Source organism: Elephantulus edwardii, unplaced genomic scaffold (genome assembly GCF_000299155.1).
Source record: "Elephantulus edwardii isolate Elephantulus edwardi_28Jun2011 unplaced genomic scaffold, EleEdw1.0 scaffold00310, whole genome shotgun sequence".
Classification (NCBI taxonomy): Eukaryota; Metazoa; Chordata; class Mammalia; order Macroscelidea; family Macroscelididae; genus Elephantulus; species Elephantulus edwardii.
This window is the reverse complement of record NW_006400060.1, coordinates 1,812,205-1,837,034: the sequence shown is the minus strand read 5'-3', so window position 1 is coordinate 1,837,034 and position 24,830 is coordinate 1,812,205. Positions and strand designations below refer to the sequence as shown.

Sequence of the window (24,830 nt, the reverse complement as noted above, 5' to 3'; positions counted from 1 at the left end):
GGAGAAGTTTTAGGATGCACATAGAAATTAATAATAAATATTTTTTAAAAGATTCATTCATAACAGCTAGTGATGGGAACCAAACAAAATGAATCTGTAGCTCCAAGAGCAGCCTATTTAGTAAGCAAGGTAAGCACAGGCTTACTTGTGAAACGCATGTAAAATTATTCACTACAGATTATTTCACCAATGAAATTGTTCCCTATTGAAACCCATGTGAAATTGTTCACTGTAGATTACTAAGTAAGACTAAATTACCCTGTGCTTATCTTTCTTATTGGGTAATAGAATTGATGTGCAAATATGACACTCTAAACAATTGCACCACTGGAGCGGGATTTGGTAGTAGAAACATTGCCAGGGATTTTAGGATGGAATTTTATAAGAACAATGACTTTTGTGACTCCTAGTAACCTTATGCACAACAGCTCTGAACACTGCTCTATCCTGTGCCAACCTCATTGTCTCTGACACACCTACCCTCTACACCCCAATCACTGAATCAATCCATCTCAAAAAGAGTCTTTCTCTCTTGCACTGTCCCTCCAACTTCCTAAGAATAATGTGCTTTTCCAAAAGCACATGTCCAAAGTATGTCAGAAGAAGCTTCAAAATCCTTGCCTTCAAGGAGCAGCCTGGTCTTACCCTCTCTAGGATGAACCTCTTTGTTCTTCTAGCAGTCCATGGTATATGCAGTACTCTTCTCCAGCACCACAGCTCAAAGGCATCAATTCTCTTTCTGTCATCCCTATTCACTGTCCAACTCTCTGATGCATAGCATGTAATTGCAAAGACTATAGCCTGGATCAGGCACACCTTAGTCTCCAGCCTGATGTCATTGCTCTTCAGTACTCTTGAGAGGTCCCTCACAGCTGACTTTCCCAATGCAATTTGTCTCTTGATTTCCTGGCTGCTGTTACCAAGAGTGTTGACTGTGGAACCAAGTAAACGAAAACTCTTTAATTATCTCAATCTCTTCACCATCCATACTGATGCTACCAATTGGCCCAGTGGTGAGAATCTTTGTTTTCTTGATGTTGAGCTTCAATCCATATAGAAGACTGCAGTCCTTGACTTTCTGCAGCAAGCGCTTCAGGTCCTCCTCAGTTTCAGCAAGCAAGGTTGTGTCATCTGCATAACGCAGGTTGTTGATGATTCTTCCACCAATCCTGATGCCACATTCCTCCTCGTACAGCCCAGCGTCTCGTATGGTCTGCTCTGCATAAAGATCGAAAAGGTATGGAGACAAAATACATCCCTGACAGACCCCTTTCTTGATTTTGAAGCATCCAGTGTCTCCCTGCTCTGTTCTGACCACTGATTCTTGGTCCAAGTCCAAGTATAGGTTTGGCATTAGCACAATCAAATGTTCTGGGATTCCCATTCGTCTCAGAGTCAGCCACAGCTTGTTGTGATCAGCACAGTCAAAAGCCTTTGCATAGTCAATGAGGCACAGATAGACATTCTTCTGGTATTCTCTGCCTTCTGCCAAGATCCATCTAACATTAGCTATAACATCCCTAGTACCACGACCCCTTCTAAACCCAGCCTGAACTTCTGGCAGTTCTCTGTTGATGTGCTGTTCAGTCATTTTTGGATAATCTTCAGCAGAATCTTGCTTGCATGTGATATCAATGATATTGTTCGATAATTTCCACACTCTGTTGGGTAACCTTTCTTTGGAATGGGAACAAATTCCGGGACGGGAGAGAGGCGGAGCTTTCTTCATCCCCACGCCTCACCTAAAGTACCCCGGGAAGACGGGAAAGGCCCCCCACCCCCACCCCAGGACGCCAACTGGGGAGAATTAGTTTTGGGATTCTGGGACGAGAGAGAGAGGTGGAGCTTTCTTCATCCCCACGCCTCACCTAAGGTACCCCGGGAATATTATATAGCATTGAAAAAAAAAATGAACTTGTAAGCAATACACAATGTGGATGAGTCTTGAAGACATAATGCTGAGTGAAATATTTGCCACAAAAAGACAAATACTACATAAGATCATTGTTATAACAAGAGGATGGATACAAGAGAGAGGAGGAAAGCAGAAAAAGAATGAATAAGTAATGAATAGTGCATTGGAGTAAAGTCCAGTCATTCACTGAAGTGAAGGACAATTTGAAAAGAACGATTAGACATTATGTGTATGGCAATTAGCAACCTGAAACAGGCCATGAGTTACAAAGTGAATTAGAGGAGAAGTAGGGAGAAAAAAAAAACACATATGTATCAATGAATGAGAAACCAATTTATTTGAAAACTTTCAATAAAATAATAATTTTAAAAGTTTTTAAAAAGCCTTTAAGATGGATTAGGTCTAAGCATAAAAAACCAAAAATCCTCACAACTAGATAAAATAAGCAATATGATAATAAACAGAGGGGAAAAAATTGAAGTTGTCAAGGATTTCATTTTGCCTGGAACCATAATTAATGCTCAAGGGAGCAGCAGTCAAGAAATCAAACGAGGTACTGCATTGGGAAAATCTGCTCACCTTTTTAATTTTTGTGTGAGTGTACCGTCAAATCAGATCTGACTGGTACAGGAGGAGATTGTCCCTCCTTTTCCCGGCAGAGCATCTGGTGGATTCGAACCGTGTGCCTCTGGGATTGTAGTTGCAGCTCCTTGCCACTAGGCCACCAGAGCTCCCCTAAAATCTGCTGACCTTTTTAAAGTGTGAAAGTACGAGGCTGTCAATTCAAAGACAAAGATGTGCCTAGCACAAAATGTGGTATGTTCATTTGCTGCATATACATGTGAAAGTTTAAAAAATGCATAAGGAAAACTGACAAAGAACTTGTGTATTTGAATTATGGTGTTGAAGAATACAGATTTATAGTATGGATTTCCAGAACAAACAAATCTGTTTTAGAAGTACTACAAGAATAATGCTTAGAAGTGCTTTAGAGATTAGATTAAAGCTGATTTGCAGAAACTGCTGCCTGACTGAATTTTAAACCTTGGGATACATCCAGATGTCATCCAAAAACCTCTCATGCTTTCTCTGAACATTTAAACTTCAATAGCAATCATAACATTAAAAGAAACCCTCAAGGACATATCAATTTCCTTCTCAGAAAGTTTCATTTATATTTTCACAAGATTTCAGAATTTGCCTAGGCTTAGCCTTTTTTTTAGAACAATAAAGGCTTTAACATAAGGGCCATTTGCATGAACCTTTCCACTTTGTTTCCACTCTTAAATGGCACTGTCCCTTATTATCCAACACTGTTGTTGTTGTGTATCATGGAGTCAGAATTGACTTATAGTTGACCCTCCACCAGATTTTTCACTCCTTTTTTTTAAAATTGTGCTTTTAATAAAAATGTACAGAGAAGTTGGATTTTTCATTCATTATCACACCTTTTCCTCCCTAATGCCCAGTTCACACAAAAAATATTCATCGTTGCATAATTTCCTCCCTCCCCTACCTCCACGCCTCCTCCAGTCCACTTTGCTATGCACTTCTTATTCTGGACTTTTGTCATACAAATAATGCATAGCTATATATTCCTTTTCATCAGTTATTTCCTTCATTTGTCAAACAGGACTGACATGGGTGTTGGGGGAAACTAAGAAAAGAGGGGCTAAATAATGAACACGGCACTGGGACACATGAAGGATTTTCCACTCTTAAATGACAGTTTTCCTGACTATCCAAGACTGTTGTGTACCGTTGAGTCTGAACTGACTCATAGTTGACCCTCCAGCAGATTTTCTGAAGCAGTAAATTGCACAGGAAGAGATTGCCCACCTTTTTCCTGTGGAACAGATTGTGAATTCAAACCACATGCCTTTGGGTTGACAGCACAGCTTCTTACTGCTAGGGCACATGTTGTTGTTGTTAAGTGTCATCAAGTCGACTACATCTCATAGCAGCTATAAACAACAGATCTGAAATTTGCCCTATCCTGTCCCATCCGCATGATCTTTGATATGTCTGAGCCCATATTTATAGTCATTATGTTCATCCATCTTGTTGAGGGTCTTCCTCTCTATCTCTGATTCCCCATCTTTCCTAGTATGATATATTTTTCCAAGGACTGGCTCCTTCTAGCAACATGCCCAAATTACATGAGACTAAGTTACCTGAAAAGTTTTATCATGTTTGCTTCTAAAGAGCACATTGGTTATACTTCCTCCAAAATAGACTTGTTTGTTCTTTTGGCAGTCCATGGAATATTCAGTACTCTTCTACAACACCACAATTCAAAAGCATCAATTGTTCTGTTATCCTTATTGATCGTCCTACTTTCAGATGAATAGGAAGTAATTGAAAAGATGATAGTTTGGATCAGGTGCCCCTTAGTCTTTAAACTGACATCCTTACTCTTCTAGCACTTTGGAAAGGGCCTTGACAGATTTTCCCAATACATGTCTTGAGTTCTTGACTGGTGTTACAATGGATGTTAATTGTAGATCCAAGTAAAATGAAATCTTTGACAACTTCAGTCTTTTCTCCATTTATCATGATATTGCCTATTGGTCTGGTGGTGAGGATTTTTGTTTTATTGATGTTGAGATCTAATCTATATTGAAGACTGAAGTTTTTGAACTTCTGCAGCAAGTGTTTCAAGTCCTCTTCAGTTTCAGTAAGCAAAGTAGTAATATCTGCATAATATAGGATGTTGATGAATCTTCTTGCAATCCTGATGCCACATTCTTCTCTATACAACCCATCTTCTTGAATTACTTGTCCAGCACACAAATTTAATAGGTATGAAGAAAGGATACAACCCTGACACACACATTTAAGTCAGTCACTGTTCCCTTGTTCTGTTTGGACTACTGCTTCTTGGTCTATGTATCATGCTTCAAATGAGAAAAATTAAGTGTTCTGGGATTGCCATTCTTCTCAATGTTAACCATAATTTTTTATGCTCGATACAGTCAAATGCCTTTGTATAGTCAATAAAACACAAATAAACATATTTTTGGTATTCTCTACTTTCAACCAAGATCCATTTGACATCAGCAATGATACCCCCAGTGCCATAGCCTCTTCTAAATACAGCTTAAATTTCTGGAAGTTCCCTGTTGATGTACTATGACAGCCATTTTTGTATAATCAACAGAATGATTTTTATAAGCATGTGATATTAGTGATATTGTTCAATAATTTCTATATTCTGTTGAATCACCTTTCTTGGGAATGGGAAAAAATATGGATCTCTTCCAGACAGTTGGCCAGATAGCTGTCTTCCAGATTTCTTGGCACAGATTTGGTAAGCATGCGTTTGATGAAATTGGTATCCCATCAATTCCTGTGACCTTATTTTTTGTAAAGCCTTCAGGGTAGCTTAAACTTCTTCCTTTATTACCATTGGTTCTTGATCATATGCTACTTCCTGAAATGTCTCAATGTCGACTGATTATATTTGGCACAATGACTTTGTGTATTCCTTCTTTTTGTATATATCTTCTTTTGATGCTTCTTGCATCATTCAAATTTTTTCCCATAGAATCCTTCAGGATTGCAATTCTCAGTTTGAATTTTTCAGTTCTTTCAGTTTGAGAAATGCCAACCATGTCCCTCCCTTTTGATTTTCTAACTCTAGTTCCTTGCTTATTTCATTATAATACTTTGTTTTCACAAGGTGTCCTTTGAAATCTGTCTAATTCTTTTACTTCAGCACTTCTTCCTTTTGGTCTCTCTCTCCTAGTGCAATTTTCAGAGTCTCTTCTGACGTCCATTTTGGTCTTTTCTTTCTCCCCTGTCTTTGTTACAACTTTTGCTTTCTTCATGAATCATATCCCTGATGTAAGCTAACAACTCATCTGATCTTTGATCATTCATCAAACCTATTTCTGAGATAGTTTTTAAACTCAGATGGAATTAACTCAAGGCAGTATTTGAGTTCTTGTGGTTGTTTTCACTTTCTTCAACTTCAATTTGAACTTGTACACAAGCAATTGATGATTTGTTCCACAGTCAGAATCTGGCTTTAATTTGACTGATTGAGATTCTCCATCAACTCTTTCCATAGCTGTAGTTAATCTCCTTCCTGTGCAGTCCATCTGATGAGGTCCATATATCTAGATGCCATTTGTGGCTTTTTTAAAAAAAAATGGTATTTACAATGAATAACTTATTGATCGTAGAAAATTAAATTTTATCCCCAGCCTTGTTTCTGTCATCAAGTCTGTATTTTCTGACTATCAGTACTTTTCTTTGTTTCCAACTTTTGCATTCCAGTCACCAGTTACTCTTAAAGCTTCTTGAAAGCATGTTCTATCAATTTCAGACTGCAAAGGTTGGTGGAAGTTCTCAATTTCTTCATACTTGGCTTTAGTTGTTAGTGCATATATTTGAAAAACAGTTTATTAACATGTCTTCTTTGTGTGTATGTGCATAGTATCCTATTACAACATTGTGCTTTAGGATAAATTTTGAAATATTATTTTTGCTGTGATTGCAACACCATTCTTCCTCAATTTATCATTCCCAGAATAATAGACCATATGATTATCTGATTCTAAGTCGCCAATTTCAGTCCATCTCAGCTCATTAATGTTCAGGATGTAGATATTTATACATTCTATTTTACTTTATACAACTTCTAATTTTCCTAGAATCATGCTTTGTATATTCCATGTTTCAGTTATTCTTGGATATTTGTACCTGTTTCTCCTCGTTTTTTTAAATTTTATTTTTTTTAAATAATTTTAATGAACATTTACAGAGAATTTGGATTTCCATTCATTCATTGCTGCACTTCTCTCCTCATTTTATATTGTCTTCCAATCTATAGGACTACACTTCTAGTACTATCTAACAATGTTCTCTGCTGTTCATAGGGTTTTGTAAGGGCTGTTATTTCAGAAGTAGATGGCCAATTATTGTTCTTCGTCTACTCAGACTACCTTCTACTAGTAAACAAGCTTCCTGAAGTTTGTACCTTTTATGTAAACTACTAATTATCATCTCCACTATAATCTTGGATATCAATAAAGACCTTCCTGATCACTTGTCACCTTTTATCAAAGAAGACTTTTGTAAATAATCAGCATGATCAAATAGCTTCAGTAATTAGTATAAAGGTAAATCCTTAGCTGGTTTTGTTATTCTCTATAATATTGAGTTTGTAACAGTATTTGGGCTCAGGTAGAAATTGCTCTGAATTCAAGTTCTCCCATTTCCCACTTTTCTATTCCTCTTTACACAGTATCCTGAATGGGGGATATTTTACTACTGCAACTATTGTGGTGTTTCCCCCCACCCCCAAGACAGAAGTGACAATGGCAGGACTTCATCACACATACTTTGGACATGGTATCAGGAGGGACAAGTCCCTGGAGAAAGACATCATGCTTTGTAAAGAAGAAGGTCAGTAAAGATCTTCAAACAAGATGAAATTACAGTGACTTCAACAGTGGGCTCAAACATAGCAACAATTATAAGGACTATGAATGAGTAGACAATGTTTCCTTCTGTTGTACATAGTATTGCTATGAGTCTTAACTGTCTTGATGGCACCTAACAACAAAAGGATAAACAGAGAGATTAATCAACAGGTCAATCAAACTCTGACCCTAGTCTGTAAATCATAAGGAGAAACTAGTCTGAGATCTGACAAAATAGGCAAGAAATCTGCAGCAGGACCAAGTCATGGAAGAAAGGATTTAGAGGACCCAGGGAGACTTACCTACAGCCTCAGTATCTGGAGTAGTCTGTTCCTTCTCGGGGGGATGACTGCCTTCTGATTGCTGTGGAGAGGAAGCTAAGGACGAGTCTGCAGAGCCATTGCCATCTGATTCCGTAGGTGGCTAGCAAGAGTTAAAGCATTACTTTAAGTGGTTTTGCCTTTCTGATAATATTCCAGTAATAATTTTAACTTCTAACTCTTGAGTTTAGAAGGGACTTTTAAAGCTCCATGACCATCTTTTTTACTTTAAGAAACTTTTAGTAGTACCCAAAACAGTGGTATCCCTTTTAGAATACTTCTTAGAAGATTCTATTAGTAATTACCTTCTTCCTTCAACTACATGTGTCAGACTCCAGTTCTTAAAAAAAAAAGTCTTTGTGTCTAAAGGTCACTTGATGTCATTTCGTCTGTAATTAACTTAATTCTCTCTGATCCTCAATTCACAATTTGGCTGCATATTTTAGGACCATGTAGGAATTCATTAAGAAACTATCCCTTAGAAGATCTGGGGGAGGGGAGTATGTTATGTTATGTTATGTTATGTTATGTTATGTTATGTTTGTTATGTTATGTTATGTTATGTTATGTTATGTTATGTTATGTTATGTTATGTTATGTTATGTTATTATGTTATGTGGACAACAATAACTTAGTTTCTGCCAAGTCAATCCCATCATGTCTGTCAGAGTAGAGCTGTGTTCCATAAGGTTCTCAGTGGCTGAATTTTGATAAGTAGAATGCATGACCTTTCTTCCAATACATCTGTCGGTGGATTCTAAGTACTAACTTTTTGGTTAGCAGTTGAATGTGCTAAAAATTTGTACTATCCAGCAAAAATGACAATAGGTAATATTAAGTTGTTTCTGTATTCCAGGCATCATGCTAAATGCTAGAAATTCATTCTTTCTTGCTATCCTCACCACAACTCTATAAAGCTTTGTCGTTGTTGTTGTTGTTAGGTGCCATTGAGTTGAGTACAACCCATAGCGACCCTATGAACAACAGATCTGAACTCTGTCCTATCCTATGTCGTCTTCACACTTCCTGACACACTTGAGCCCATTGCAGCAATCAATCCAGCTGGTTGAGGGTCTTCTTCTCCTTCACTGACCTTTCTAAGCATCATGTCCCTCTCCAAGGAATAGGCTATTGTAGCAACATGTCCAAAGTATGTGGGGTAAAGCTTTATCATCTTTGCCTCCAAGGAACAGTCTGGCTGCACTTTCTCCAGGACATATTTGTTCGTTCTCTTGGCCATCCATGGAATGTTCAGTACTCTTCTCCAACACCACAGCTCAAAGGCATCAATTCTTCTTCTGTCATCCTTATTCATTGTCCAGCTCTCAAATGCATAGCAAGTGATCAGAAAGACCATGGCCTGAATCATAGGCACCTTAGTCCTCAAAATCATTGCTTCTCAGTAACTAGGAGAAGTCTCTGACTGCAGGATTTCCAAGTGTAATATGTCTCCTGATTTCCGGACTGCTGGTACCAAGGCTAGTACTCCTATTATTCCTGTTTTATAGGTGAAGGAACAACTAAGGGCTAGTGAGGTTAAGTAACTTGCCCAATATTCCACAATCAGGTTCAGAGAGAAATTAAAACTCAGGGCTATCTGACTCTAGAACAGCACAGTAGTATGAGGAAAGAGACAAAAAGTAATCAGTGCTTCCTTTAAGGAAAAAAAAAAAATCATTGCCTTGTCTATCATGTCTAAATTTTCTTCTTTCTAGCAAATACCATGTTAGCAAAATCAATCTGTTTTGGATGATTTCTTCAATACAGGATTCAAATGGGTTGTGGAAAATTGAGTCTTCAGAAGTTCTGCCTCTGGTCCCACAGTGGCTTGAAAGTAACAAGTGTGAAGTAGAAGATAATTGGCGAAATTATGTATGACCAGCCCCTTTCTTCTTTGCACCCTCCCCAAGTGCCAGGCCAGTCCTCTTTAGAAAGTCATCTAATAGTTATTGCCATTGACCTCTTCTATCCTCCTCTTTGCTACATTCCCACCCTTTTTCCTGGATTCAAGGGCTGCCCCGGTACTTGCCCTGTTTTCAGCTATACCTGTAGGAGCAGCTCCCTTAAGCGCTGCAGCTGGGATTCCAGTTGCTTGTTGTGGTCTTCAAGAATTTGCATGCGTGTCTCCAGGCGGTTCTTGTGCTGTCGAAGGATCCTGGCCTCAGCCAGAAGCTCCTCATGGCCATGGTCATGCGCTATGTCAACAGAGCCCTCGATCAAAGAGGGTGCCTCAGCAGCTTCCTCGTGCTGCCACTTCAAGCGTCTCAGCTCTCCCTGGAGAATCCTACCAAGGACAGAGAAATTAAGCCATGGGGCACTAACAGGGCACTGACTCTCTAGGTCCCATATGTCTCCTTGTACCTAGATGACTCTGGGTTAGCTTGAAACTAGGACTAGTGTGATCAATATCTTGGCTCCCCCATCCATCCTTCTGCACCTAGCAGTATTCTTGCCTCAGTGGCCACTCATGTTACCTCCTCTCCAACACATATATAATTTACTGCCATGATTGGACCTCAGAGCAGAGAAAGCTGACATTTCACACAACAAATATCTCATGCTTTGATGTGGAGATTTGGGGATTAGTCCAGACTTTAAAATGAGCCTGGAGCACAGTCTGCAAAGAAATGATTCAGTAGGACCACTGACTCATGTACTCCATTTTAGATTCCAATGGAAGATATAACAGAAGCAGGAGAGGCTATGCTTTGTGGGTTATTGTATTGTTTTACGGTAGAACGCAATTATTCTCTGTTCATTCTCCTGGGCCTGTCTGTTGCTGCTTTAATTCAGTTCTTCTCCAATTGTCTACAGTGAAAAACAATGACTCTCTCCCTCAAATCCATGTGGACCATGATGTAGTCTCAATGCAGGATTAATAGCTCACATCACATGTGACACCACCACCTAAACTTGTCTATACCCTATTCACTGAACCCACTAATGACACATGCCACAGAAATGTCAAATTGCCATTAAAGTTTCTAAAAACTCACGCTTTACTTCTGCATTTATCTTCTCCTGGATTCCTAATAAACAGTTCATAGACTGGCCCCAAATCTGTGCTTCTAATATTAGGTCTATGGACCAATGGTATGAATATCACCTGGGAGCTGGTTATAGGTGCAGAAACCCAGGCCCTGACTCAAGCTTACTAATCAGAATCTGCATTTTAATGAGTTTCTCAAGTAATCTGTAGCCACATGAATGTTTGAGATGCAGTGCTCTAAGGAACACTGCATGTCCCCAAAGTGGCCTGGACTCTCCTTATGCTCCTACAACAATTCCTGCTTTATGGAGACTAATGCCATCACTGTAACCTTCTTTACCTTCCTTCTCCCAGTCTTCAAATGCTCTGCATAGTGTCACTCTCCTCTTCTTTTATTACTTTTCCTAAGTGATAAGTATCTGTTTTCATTACCAACACTGAATTTCTTTGTGAGCAGAGACTCTTTTCTGTAATCTCAGTAATGGTGCATATCATGGGGACTTGTATAAATTTTGGCTGCCTTAAAAGAATTCAAGTAATAATAATAACAGATAAAGGTTGTCATAGGGCTGATTCCAACTCATGGCAACTCTATGAGTGTTCAAGTAGAACTATGTTGCCTGAGGTTTTTACAAACTAGTGTTTCAGAAGTAGATTGCTAGTTCTTTCTTCTGAGGCACTTCAGAGCAAACTCCCTCTTTCAGTTATTGATTGAGTATGTCAACCATTTGCACCACCCAGGGACTTAAATTATTATAATAACTACCATTTATTGTGTTCTTAGGCAGTAGAGTAACACACTGTATATCTGATCTCATTTGATCTTCACAAGTGACCCCAGGAAGTATTATTATAGTTTCCATTTTTCAGATGGAAATGGATGATCAGAGAATCTAAGTTCAGGGTCACACAGTTAGTATATGGAAGTTCAAACAAAGATTTATATTCAAGCAGTCTTGGACTCTGGAACCCACACATCTGAGGTGTCAGCACACCCACCGGTTCTCATCTTCTAAGTGGGCCAGGATTTTTTCTAGTTCCCCTTTGCTTTCTGTGCCCATGCTGCATGGGATTTGCTGTCCAAAGGCTGGTTCCCGGTCTGTGATAGGGCTGGAGTGTCGCAGCAAGTACTGGTCCTCATCTCTGCATGGGTGTGGGGAGAAGACAGGAGGTGATCAGGCATTGAATAGAAACAGCCTGCATTATGAATTCTCAGCTCCCAACTCAGGAAACCATGAAAAGCCTTAGCTCTCAGTCATATAGAGATGCAAAGGCCATACATATATTAAGGCTTAACATTGGAGAAAGTGGTCAGAGGTGGCACAAGGCTGTAGTAGGGGTACTGGGAAAGAGTATTTTCTGAATACTAGGGCTTCTGGATCCTACTTAGAGCTTTCTAAGAAACAATGAGCAAATAACTTCCCCTTCTGTGCTTTGCTCCCACTCTCCTCCCCTTTACTTTCTCCCCCTCTATGAGAAATCACCACCTCCTTGAGTCCCAGTCAGGGCCAGATTGACCTATGTATCATATCAAGTAACTCCTAAGCTTCACCTACAGGTGAAAAGTTCCTTCTCTGGTATATAACACTATGGAGTCTCTCTGACTACTTCTTTCATGTCCCAGATGCCTCTCCTGGGTTGGTGTGGCACTGGATGGGGCTTTGAAATCTCAAGCATGAGATAATAGCTCATTTCTTCTTCTCTCCAAGTTGGGCATGGAAGAATTGGCTCTTGCATCAGAAATGGGCTGGGCAGATGGCAGAGAGATATGGCTCAGTTGATAGAGAGCTTATTGCTTCTCTTTTTTTTTCTTTTTTAAACTGAGATTTTAATGAAAATTTATTGCTTCTCTTGCAAACACTGCACCCAGAAAGAAATCTTCCTTCCTTAGGGAGTCAAGGACTCATAACCATCAAACTCCTCCCCACTGCCTCCATCTGAGGCTCTAGCCTTCCCAAGCAGTGGCAGAAGGATCCCAAGGGGTACTATTCCTGGAAAGTGAACAGCTGTGGAAACTTACATGCTGTCATCTGGGGAGAGGCTATCATTAAAGAAGGTACAGTTTTGACTTTCCATCTCAGCAAGCCTGGGAAGAAAGAGCAGGAACAAGAGAGAAAAGTGGTTGTGAGGCCTGGCTGCATCTCCAGGACACTAATCTCTCTCTCTCTCTCTCTCTCTCTCTCTCTCACACACACACACACACACACACACACACATCAACCGTTCTCCCTCTTTTAAAAAATTATAATTTTAACTAAAGTTTATAGAGAAGTTGGATTTTCAGTCATTCACTGTTCCACATTTTTCTCCCTTCCTTTTCCTTCCCCCTCTTCCAGTTCACTTAAAAAAGAAAAAAAATCATTCATTGTTGTACAATTTCCACCCTCCTCTTCCTGCTCCTTTCCCCTTTCCCCATTCCATTTTTCTCCCTTCCCCTTTGGAGACTTCCCCCAACCATCCTTAAGTGCTTGGCCCCACTGGTTTCTGCCTCCCGCCAGCCACCCACCCCCTGCCTCCTCGCCTGCACATCCATTCTCCTTGCTCCCAATGAAAAACCCTCCCTCCTTGGTCTCCCTATAGTCAACCCTTTCCCTACTTCCCAGAAAACCTGATGGTACCTGCTGGCAAAATGCTCAATGCGAGAGTGTGTGTCAGCATGTGGTAACATCGGGGAAGAAGTTTGCCTAGAAGAAAGCAGCAAAGACTCAGAGGAGTACATTGAGCAGCTGATTCTTTGTTCCCAGGTTAGGAAGATTGCCAGGAACTGATGGAAGCATGATAGACTGGACTACAGAGTCTTAGTACGAATTCCTGGCCAGGTTCAAGCAGAACTTCCCCGATCATTAGTCAGATCTTTCCTGGAACACTCCCTTCATCCACTCAGCCCCTTCAAACACATACCTAGGTTCAATGAAGCTGCAGATAGCCACTGCTTAATCACTGGGTACTTACGTCTCACCATAATCAGCTTCCAGCACTGATTGAACAGGTAGATAACCTCTCTGAGGATGTTTGCTGAAATAATGCTTGGAGCGGAATTTGTTCTTTAAGGTTGTGGCAAAGTCCCTCATATTCTCGCTGGAGGTGGTCTGGAAGGAGACAGGGTCCATATATTCATTCTCATGGCTTCCCAAGTGATAATGAGCCTCTCTTAGAACTGCTAATGGCTGCTCTCCTAAGTAGGGAGCATGACTGCTAACCTACTCTTTCTCAAGGCTCCTGTTGGAGATAAGGGCTCCTTGGAGATAAGGAGATAAAGGATACATACCACAAACTCTAGTTGCCTCAGAGAAGTTGGGCTGGAAAGGTGAGGATCAGGAAGAGGAGAAAGGAGACTTCTAATTTTATACTTTAACTATCTACATATAACTTTACTTTTTGGCAATGAGTCTCTCTCTCTCTCTCTCCCTCTCTCTCTCTCTCTGTGTATGCATAGAGATATATATCCCTGCTCTTACAGACTCAAGAATGTTAGCTTGGAAAGATAGATTGGGGGAAAATAGGTTGCTAGATGCTGATGTAAGATGAGAGAGCTGGAGATATACTTCAGGGACATACTTGAGGCTTTGGTAGAATATGTGTATAGGGAAAAGGTTAAAGTTTAGAGAGTAGAATTAGCCCAGGAAGCTAAGAATGGAACTGAGTCTTGAATACAGCAAAAGACATGTCCTGTGGTTAGAGTTGAGGAATGCTAACCCACTGATCTCAGGGGACTATGAAGGACAATTTCCAATGAAAACCAAGTGAAACTGGGGGCCCAGGTAAGGAATATACCCTTTCTCTCAAGGGACCAATTGAGCAATTAATTTGAGAATATATTCTGATCTTGATTAACAAGAGTAGAAACAATGACAAAGGAGCAGGTACAAAACAGCAGGGCAAGATATGGTGATCCAGTACAGGAGAAGTATGAGAAACTGGTCAAGAAAAAACTAGGGAGCCATGGAATGCTAGTTACTTGGCACTGCCTTACTCTCTTTTATTTTTACTAAGACTTTATTTCAGAAGTAAAATAGTGTCTTTTTAGTGGAATCTAGCTGTGGCCCCAGTGATGAAAGTGTTGCTGGAAGACTATAGAAGCCTGCATCTTCCAAACTGATGAGGCACTGAAACTGGAGCATGCTCCCCAAAGGATAGCAGAATACAGTTAGCCAATGCTTAGGAGCTGTCTACCCTTCCCACTCAGCCCAGCGGCTCCATACCGGGGTGTAATACTCCATGATGGGATAGTGTAGCTTGTTGCCTTTGCTGGCCCTGCCTGTTAAAAAGCAGGTCTGGCAGATGTCCACGTTGAATTGTTTCAGACTCCGGTACCTTTGGGAAATGAGAGGTGGTAGGAAAAATAATCTAGTGTGCCATAGTGATCATGCCTACTCTCTCAGCATGCAAATATACATACATATAGGAAGGGGGTAAGGTGTTGAGCCAAAACCCACTCAACCTCTTATATACAGAAGTAGTTAAATCCCCAATAGATGAATAGCCTTTCCCTGGGGATTCTTAAATCCCTATAAAATCATAAGCTCAGATTCCTAGGAAGTGTGAAAAATAGAATGGTCTCACCACCTTTTATTCCATAAGAAGGGAGGGAGTAGGAGGTGAGTTGGGTTAAATGACACCAAATACATTTCTAAACAAAAATGGACCCAAAGGGTCCAGTCTTACAGGCATCACCGTCTACCCTGGAAGAGTTAACATTTCCAATATGAAAGTAACTTATTCTACCACTCCTAGGCAAAGGTTACTGATAACAATACCAATTCTACTATTATAGAAGGGAGCCTTGGTGATGCAATCCATAGGGAAATGTGCTGTTAACCCAAAGGCTGAGCCCCTCTAGTGGGTTGAATCCATCAGCGGCTCCACAGGAGAAATATGGGCAATCTCCTTTCATGTGATTTCTAGTCTTCAAAAACTCGCTGGAGGGTCAGCATAACCAGCACCACAACAATGCGTTTTGTGTTTTTACTATTATGTAATGTGGAATTGTCCTTCAAATCCAGGCCCAAAGTCATACTAAACTACCCAGAGGTTACTAAACAGCATAGACTAGTGGAATGCCTAGACTTGAGGGAGCCAGAGGATCCAGCATTAGCTAAGTGAACTTCAGCAATTTAAATTTTATTTCTATGCCTCGTTTGCTCATCTTATAAAATAATAGTGGGATTTATTGGAGGGTCCATGTTCATGTTTTAGAAAGCTAAACAGGTGATCATTTTATGATGAAAGCTAATTTGAGGATAGTGGTTACTTCTGTGGGGTGTGGGGAAGAGAATGTAATCAGGGAAGTTTCAATTGCAGTGTACAATTTTTAACTTCTTGAACTAAAAAACTTAAGCTTATTTCCGTCTAATCAGAACCAACTCACACCTGGCATTTTAGTGGGTTTTCAGAGACTTTAAATTGCACAAAGGGAGATTGCCCATCTTTCTCCCACAGGGCAGCTGGTGGAGTTGAACCTTGAAAGAAGCACTGCTTTTGGGTTAGCAGCACAACACTTTTGGGCTGCTATTCCAGCAGAGCTCCCTTTTAAAATTAGGTGCTAGGTAAAAATGTGGTATATTGGAGCCAGTTCATGCCAGCTTACAAGAGCCAGGTGACAAAGTTTCAGGAATTTTATAAGTTAGTTATTAAATAAAGTGATCATTAAGCAATTAAATAAATGGACAGTTAAAGAAATTATACTAAAATAGTTGTTAAAATTAAAAGTAATAGATATTTCCTAATTATTTTTTATTATCTATGCTTTTGAGGTTATAGTGATATTTATATCACAGAAATGACAAGCTACTACAAATGAAAAAACTTTGTCATTGAGTTGATTCCCACTTCTAGTAACCCTATAGAGCAGGGTAGAACTGTCCCACAGGGTTCCCAAAACTGTAATCTTTACAAAAGTAGATGGCATCATCTTTCTCCCACATAGTGGCTAATGGGTTCGAACTGGTAACATTTCAGTTACCAGCCAAACACTTACTTACTGTGCCACCAGAGCTCTTTACCTACATATCAAGTTTCCTGTTTTCTTTCTCAGGATCACTTGCCAGCACATACAGAGTTTTGAGATTAGTGTCTTTATGTTTTTGTAAACAGTGACAACAACACCATTTTTGTAGGCTTGCAATACTTCATAATACCATTAAGACAGCAAATAAAAAGAAAATATTTCATATTAGCAATTTTAAAAGTCAATCTGCAAATAGAAATGATTACAACTACATAATAATGCATACTAAATCAGCTGTCACTATATAATAATTATTCAATGTATTGCCTTGTAATATATTATTTTTATGTACCATTATTGCTATTATCACTCCAGTATATACTGCTTTTCCTACCTGAAGCCTTTGATGGGGCACTGTCTACAGATAGAGCACTTGGTCTGATGTTTGACTTGTTCAGCAATGGTGACTCGATGCAGAACAGCTAGCCACACCATGGACTGAGGCTCCAAGTTGACCCACTCTAGAAACTGTGAAGCTTCGATGACTGGCTTCCCAGTGCTCTAGGGAAACAAGAAGCCCAGTGGAAATGACTGAGGCCCAAAGGGTCTTATCCCTAGAATAGTCGTCCTCAGCAGGTCAGGAGAACCAACAGAACCTGGATTGACTCAATCTCCAGAGTTGTTCACCCTATTATAATTGAGCTGGCACCCTCACCAACAGGACTATGACTCTAATAGTCCAGAGATCTTCTGCCTTGTGTCATAAACTCTCTGGTTGAATAATTTAGAACAAAAGTCCAGCTCTGAGTTCTCTTTCCTTCCCTCCCATACTCTCCATACTCTCGTCTCCTAATTTCCCTCCACTCCTCCTTTACTTGTTTATACTCACAAAGCGGAAGCAACTACGGACACTGGGTTCCACATTGCTGCCTCCAAAGGCTGCCACTTCACCCAGCTGACGGGGCACCTGAATGGCTTCATGAAGCAGAACACCGAGGTGGCGTTGATCACACTGGCTGCCTGAGTTGGCCACTTGGCTGAAGAGGTCTGCTGGCCCCATCATAATAATGGCCAGCCCAGATGCAGGAATGGTCAGAGAAGAGTGTGGGGACAAAGGAGGGGGAGGAGATAGAAAGGGAAAGAGCACATAGAATTAAATAATTACTTGGAACTGGGATACCTAGAATGCCTTACAGAAGCCCAGGAGTTCTAAAATAAGTATTTCAGAGTTCAGAGATAACAAAATGAGACAGATACAAAGAGAGAGCACATCAGGATGACATGGAAGCAGGGAAGACAGATGAACACAGAGAGAGCTGAATATGAGAAGCAGTGTCAAACACAGAGAAGACACCATTGGGAGAACAAATTCCTTAAGAAGCAAGATGGTGTGTGGGATTGTGGAGTGCCTAAACATGAGTTGCAGCTGGGCTGTCAAATCCACTCCTGTTCATTAACTCATATAGCCTAATAGTGCAGTCCTGCAGTCATTTCTTGATTAACTACACAAATAAAAGGCAATGCTGGCATGGATAATCCAAAAAGAGATGATGCAAAGCATTTGATAAACTAAAATCATGTCTCAGTGATTGTGGACTATATTGATTTTGTTGTTGTTGTTGTTGAATATCATAGAGTCAGAACTGATTTATAGCTGATCCTTCAGTGGGTTTTCAGAGACAGTAAATCACATGGGAGTTGATCGTCCATCTTTCTTCTGTGGAGCAGCTGGTGAATTCAAATCACGTGCCTTTGAGTTAACAGCACAATTCCTTACAACTAGGCTACCAGACCTCTTATACTGTAGTACTTATATTTTAATATTGGCTAAATATATTGCCCTTCCATAGTATCTAAGATAGTCTAAATATAGAAAATTACCTCCAGAGGTTATTGTCGGTCTGGTCTGCTTCCTACCTCGTCTAGGGCAAAGAAGATACGTTGCTGCTGCTGCTGCTGCTGTTGTTGCTATGTGCTATTGAGGCAGAACCGACTCATAGGTGATTCTCCAGTAGGTTTTTAGAGGTATGAGAAAAGATTGCTTATCTTTCTCCCTTGAAACAGCTGGTGGGTTCAAACCATATGCCTTTGAGTTAACATTGCAGCTCCTTACCACTAGGATAGTATAGAGAAGCAGAAAGCAGAGAACCTGAGTTTTATTTCTGGTTTCATTGCTAACCAGCTTGTAAAACATTGGGTAAGTCATGAACCTCTTTAAGTTGTAGTTTCTTCACTTGCAAATTGACAATAAATCATCACTGTTCATTCCACTGTCATCTCTATACTTCGATCTCATATTGTGTATGTTGTTGTTTTTATGTGCCATCGAGTTACCTACAGCTCATAGAGACCCTATGTACAACAGCCCTATATCCTGCTCTATCCTGTGCCAATCTTATTGTCTCTGACACACCTACCCCCATTACCCTAGTCAGTGAATCAATCCATCTCATCGAGGGTCTTCCTCTCTTGCACTGTCCCTTCACCGTCTCACGCATGACGTCCCTCTCCAAAGACTGGTTCCAAAGTATGTTAGATGAAGCTTCAGAATCCTTGCCTCCAAGGAGCAGCCTGGTTTCATTCTCTCAAAGAGGAACCCATTTGTTTTCCTACCAGTCCATGGTATATTCAATACTCTTCTTTAGCACCACTGCTCAAAGACATCAATTCTCCTTCTATCATCCTTACCCTTTGTTATTCAGATTATTTTAATTAGCACTTTACTTGCTTATTTTCCACAATTATGGGATCTATTAGGGAAGTAACAGGTAAAACTCAGGTAAAAACACTCGGGATTATTCAGTTAACACAGAAGCCTCTCAGGCATACTTGTAGGCAAGCCTCTCTCTGACCTTCTGCCACATGGCTCTGGGCCAGTGTTAGAAAGTTCTTTTAGTTCTGCCAATTATGTACAGGTTTCCCACCACCACAACTCTACCAGTAAACCTAGACAAAGACCCTCAGCTCTGGCTCAATCATGTATCAATTAAAGCTTTCTGTGGTGTCCTTCTGTTTCCTTCTGTGGACTGCAAATCACATAAAGCAGAGACTATGTATAATTCGACTTAGTCTTCAGTACATTTAGCACAGTGGTCAACAAACATTCACTCAACAATAAATAATGATGAAGGGGAAAAGCACAAAGTATACAAGATGTCTAAAAGATGGAGGATGAAGAGGAAAGAAAAGGTACTTTAAACGAGAGAAATAAGAAACTACATAATTACATACTTTCTACCTTACAGATAAAGGGGATTCTTGAACCCTACATATGTAATCATATGAGAAGTTTCCAATACAAAGTGTGACATGCCTTCAGTTTCAGTCTGTGATAGGTGTAAATTTGATAAGCCAATGGAGAATGAAATCTGCAAGTTAGATACTCCATAAAGCCAACTTAGATTCTGGCCAAGTCTTATTACATTAGAAGAAAACAAATCCCTTGGGGTGACACAGAATAACAAGTGGTAGGCCCAGCTTGATCTTTGGCTGCTGTGGATTCTTTTCAATAGCCTTGACTAGGAAGCATCACAAGGTAGCCTGAATAGCTATCTAATGAGCTGCAGAATCTACTATCTGCTTATCTTACACTTTCTTATGCCTCCCCACAACACCTCTCCCTCCACTCAACTCCACTCCAGACTTTAGGATTGTACTCACACTGAAGTTTTTCCTTCACTTCTGTGCCACACAGGCATGCAATGCCAGTCTTAAAGGACAATGCCCGCATCTTTCCACTGCGACCACTAGGTTTAAAAGAAGAGACTGAGAACAGGAATATATGTAAAGTATTAACATCTTGGCGGTCTTTTACTCAGAAAGGCTCTCTGTGCCAACTATGCCTCTAACTGAGCTGAGTCCTGGCTCACCTTGGGAGCAACATCTACCCACTATCCTTATTCCACAGTGTCCCATTGGATTTCATACTGGAGACTGACAGGACTTAAAAGAACTTACCTATCAAAAACATTGAGGAGCCAATTGAGACTCATGTCCACACAGAGTGGCACATTGACCAAAATGCCTCTTTCTTCTTCCAGTCTTTCATATAAGGCAGTGAGGCAGTGAATAACCTCCACTACATCCATCACATGCTCACTGGCCTGTAGATCATGTTCATTGAAGATATCCAGGGCTGTGGTCAAAGTTACAAGGTCCACTGGGAAGGAAAAAAAGAGGGATATCTATATAACCAGGTAGGTAAAGCCATCAATGTCACCAAATCTGACTCAGTTCAGACCAAGCTAATCCTTTACAAGAGCCTCAACTCAAGGAAAAGGACAGCAAAACACTCCCTAAAATGACTGAAGATGTTTCTACAAATATATTGGTATCATTTTTAAGAAGAGAGTTGGATGAGAGTTAACTCCTCTCCTATGTTTCATTGACTTCTAAGTGACTGAATATAATTATAAGTTTCTCTGTCTTCACATATGTTTCAGCTGAAACTAAGCTTGTCTTTGAACTTTGTTCTGAGAACCTAGACATTGGGTATGAAGGTTCAGTAAATGTGATACATATCAGGAGGACTTTAAAATCAGCTCCAAATTCTGGAATTATCCTTGAAGGACATGGCTAGGTCAGGAAAATTGAATGGATAATGTCAAGGCTAGAAGCCACATTATATCTGCAACCACTGGCATCTACTTCAGCACTTCTGCTTTTACATTCAATAATCCTCAAAAGGAAAAAGAACACAAGTTCCTGTGACTCCAAACCATGAGCTGGGACACTTCCTGCCATGGAGCAATGATTTTTTTTTATGTAAGGCAGGGAAAAGGAAGAGGATAATTTTGGGATTAATTTGAGAACGAGTGTGGGATTAGGGAGTTCTGGTGGCCTAATGGGTAAGGAGTTGCACTGCCAAACTAAAGGCATGTACTTTGTGGGAGAAAAATAGGCAGTCTCCTCTTGTGAAAGTTACTGCCTCTGAAAATGCTTTGGAGGGTCAACTGTGAGGTGGTTTCAACTCAACAGCAATGAGTTGAAGGAGAGAGGAAGGGCTGTGGAAAGAGTAAACACCCAAAACTGACATGCATCAGATTTTAGAGAGTTCCCACCAAAGGATGAAAGTGGGAAACAGCAGCTATATGAATAACAGTAGGAGTGGGATGAAGAGCATATAGAAGTGTATGGTGAGATACATACAGCGGAGTGCTTTCTGGACTCTTCGTAGTTTCATGGCAGTGCGATAAGCAGAGAACTTAATGTTGTTCAAATCAGCTGTAAAGAATGAAAAGAGACTCACTCAAATTGGGGAAATTTAAATTAAAACCTAACACTGCTCAGGGAGCACTGAACTTCCATTAGGGGTGATGAAATAATTTGGAAATGTTACTAGTGCCAGTTGGTCAACATGAAAAATGTAATTAGTGTCACTAAATTGTACATGTGGAGAATGTTGGAATGACAAATGTTTTAATACATAAATTACAATTTTAAAGTAGTGGTTTTAAAGAAAAATCACACATACATACACAAATACCATATTACACCTTCTCTAGATTGGTAAAAAGACACTGCCTTGTGCCAGTGTCAGTAAGGATGTGGATCAATGAGAACTGCTGGTGGAAGTTAACATAATAACTTTGGAAAACAATTTGGTATTATATTACCTCGTACAACTGAACATTCACATACCCTACAATACAACTAGTTATCTTCCCGAGAGCAGAGATTTTCAAACATCTTTAACTAAGGTTTATAGTAAGAAATTTCATTTCACATCACGATCCAGTACAAACACATATGCACACATTCACACATACATGCACATACCCCTGTGTGTGCATAATTGAAACAAACATTTCAAGAATAATACCTCGCTATATTTGATAACATAAAAACATTGCAAAAGACATGGTTATAATGGCCATAGATCAAAAGGAATTAACGACATAAAGTACAATATATATATAAATGATTGTATAAAGCAAAATGTACATGATCAAAACACAATATAAATGAAAGATTATAGAAAACACAGTGTACATGCATGGAACACAATATATATGAATGATTGTATACAAACCAATATGAGAATGGGAAAAAAATTATCCTTGCAAAGGATCTGTTGCACTTTCTTAATTCCCAATCTTATCTGTTTTTAGAAATGCTTGTCACAACATACAAAAGCTGGTTTATGACCTATATAGACTGAAAACCAGTTGGTGTCCTGGTAGTACAGGAGTGAAGTGCTCAGTTTTTGACTAAAAAGTTAGTTGTCCAAATCTACCAGCTGCTCAACTGGAGGAAGATGTGGCAGTCTGCAGCCATAACGGCCTACAGCCTTCGAAACTTACTCTGTTCTATAGGGTCACTATCAATTGGAATCAACTCAGCAGTGACAGGTTTGGGTTTTGGTTTTATTTTAGACTGAAAAATATGTTCTGGAAGAGTTCTTGCACAACTGCACTATAACTTCTTAATAGCATTGTTCATTTTCGTTTCAAACCAGAAACAAGCCAGATGTCCATCTTAGATGGACTTAGATAGCCGTCTTAGAATGGCTAAATAAGCTGTGGTGTGTACAATGGAACACCACAATGAAATTGTGGTGAAAATGAATGATGTCACAGGCAACAACATGAACATTTAAAACATATTGATGAGATTCCATTAGTATCCAAAGAAAAGGCACACAGAGTCACAATCATCGCAGTCTTGGTAGTGCCATTCAGGGTTAAACTGCACATCTATATGCATAATCTCCTAATGGTTCAGAAGAAAGTGCAGAGGACTTTGTTGAATATAGGCAACTCTGGTGGCATAGTCTGTATGTAATTGTGCTGCTAACCAAAAGGTGGTGCCTCCCTGGCTGTTGTAATTCAGTAGCAGCATCATGGGTAAAAAATGGGCCATCTCCTCCCATGTAATTTATAGCTTCCCAAAAACCCACTGGAGTGTCAGCTATGAGTCTCTTCCAACTCCATGACAACGAGAGATTCTGAGTGGAGTTAGTTGAATGAGGTGCAGAGAAAGAAGGAAGGAAAAAAGATTATTAGACAAGGAACTCATTTCCATCCTTACCACTTGTGGAGTGGAATTCCCTTATATTCATATAAGACAAAGGCTTCTGTATACATTCCCACCCTATACAGGAACCCCCACATTCTTACCTAGGGTGTGGTATAACTCAGTCATCTTGGGATGGTCCCAGCATGTGGTCTGAGCCTGGTGGCTACAACAAAAGTATCAATAGCACCAGGATCCACATCACCTTCCTTCCAACCCACCCTCCAGCCCACCCACAATTCAGTGATAGGTTGAATTCAAGAAGCTTCAGGAATCAAGGGTGAACCTTGAAGACGCCAAAGCTCAAGGAATTCATCTTTTCCCAGATAGAATCTTGTGCTCTTGAGATGAGTAGGAAGAAAAATTTGACAGGATGGAGGAATTCGACAAAGAGTAAGAGGGACAGAGAGAAAAAAAAAGTGAGAGAGAGGATAGGTGGGTGAATGACCAGCTCTGATTCAGATGGTGACTCACTTGATGTAGTAGGGAACTTTATTAGGTGAAATTGCTCTTTCCCAGGGAACTTGGACAGAAGCTGGTAAGGGAAAAGAGAAAGAAAGCTGACCACTAGTGCCCTTCAGGCTTCTGGACTCCATCATATTCTACCCTTGCAAAAAGGTGGTCAAGCCCAAAGGGGGATATCTGACTTTCATTGCTCCTAGAACAAGACCACAATTTCTAGTAAACAAATGTCTCTCTTTCCTGTTAAGGCAAAGGATGAAGAGTCTAACATACCAGAAACAGGTCAAAGGAATGCTTGGCCTTGGGTAATCTAGTAATTTCTTTCCCTATGTAGTTTGCCATTTCTACCCATTCAATTGTGGGCAGAGTGTGGCTGTAGATGTGAAGTGGATCCCACTTTCCTTATGGGACTCAAAGTGCTTCCTTCAAAAAGTTAAACTTCTCAGTCCTATAGGACAATAATAAATGGGATTGCCTATTTCACTTTCAACGAGGAGCTCTGGAAAAGCATGCCTTTCTGTACTCCATGTCTTTCTCTTCTTAATGTCCTAGTAGAGGCCCAGGTTACCTTGTCAACCTCCTGGTTGCACATTCTCTGGGTTGCGGAACACTCTGAAAGTATAGCAGCATGCTTTCTAATGTTGTTAGATGTCATTAAGTGGCCCTATGAATAAAAGATCTGAACCTTGCCCTATCCTGCACTATCCTCATGATCTCTGTCATGATCAAGCCCATTGTGGTAGTTACTCTGTCA

General features: G+C 40.1%; 1 protein-coding gene across 2 annotated transcripts in view; it reads right to left on the bottom strand.

The window, feature by feature from the left end:
* The window catches only part of DRP2 (dystrophin related protein 2), a 98,956-nt gene that overhangs the window by 3,101 nt on the left and 71,025 nt on the right, over nt 1-24,830 (bottom strand). For both annotated transcript variants that reach the window (XM_006901146.1, XM_006901145.1), the window contains exons 8-21: nt 24,089-24,149; nt 23,719-23,780; nt 21,749-21,823; nt 20,558-20,759; nt 20,261-20,346; nt 17,490-17,647; nt 16,995-17,161; nt 14,856-14,967; nt 13,606-13,742; nt 13,272-13,337; nt 12,674-12,739; nt 11,653-11,796; nt 9,711-9,948; nt 7,647-7,767 (exon numbers count right to left, since the gene is read on the bottom strand). In XM_006901146.1, coding sequence (XP_006901208.1) covers nt 7,647-7,767; nt 9,711-9,948; nt 11,653-11,796; nt 12,674-12,739; nt 13,272-13,337; nt 13,606-13,742; nt 14,856-14,967; nt 16,995-17,161; nt 17,490-17,647; nt 20,261-20,346; nt 20,558-20,759; nt 21,749-21,823; nt 23,719-23,780; nt 24,089-24,149 — 1,695 coding nt within the window. The remainder of the gene's footprint in view (nt 1-7,646; nt 7,768-9,710; nt 9,949-11,652; nt 11,797-12,673; nt 12,740-13,271; nt 13,338-13,605; nt 13,743-14,855; nt 14,968-16,994; nt 17,162-17,489; nt 17,648-20,260; nt 20,347-20,557; nt 20,760-21,748; nt 21,824-23,718; nt 23,781-24,088; nt 24,150-24,830) is intronic.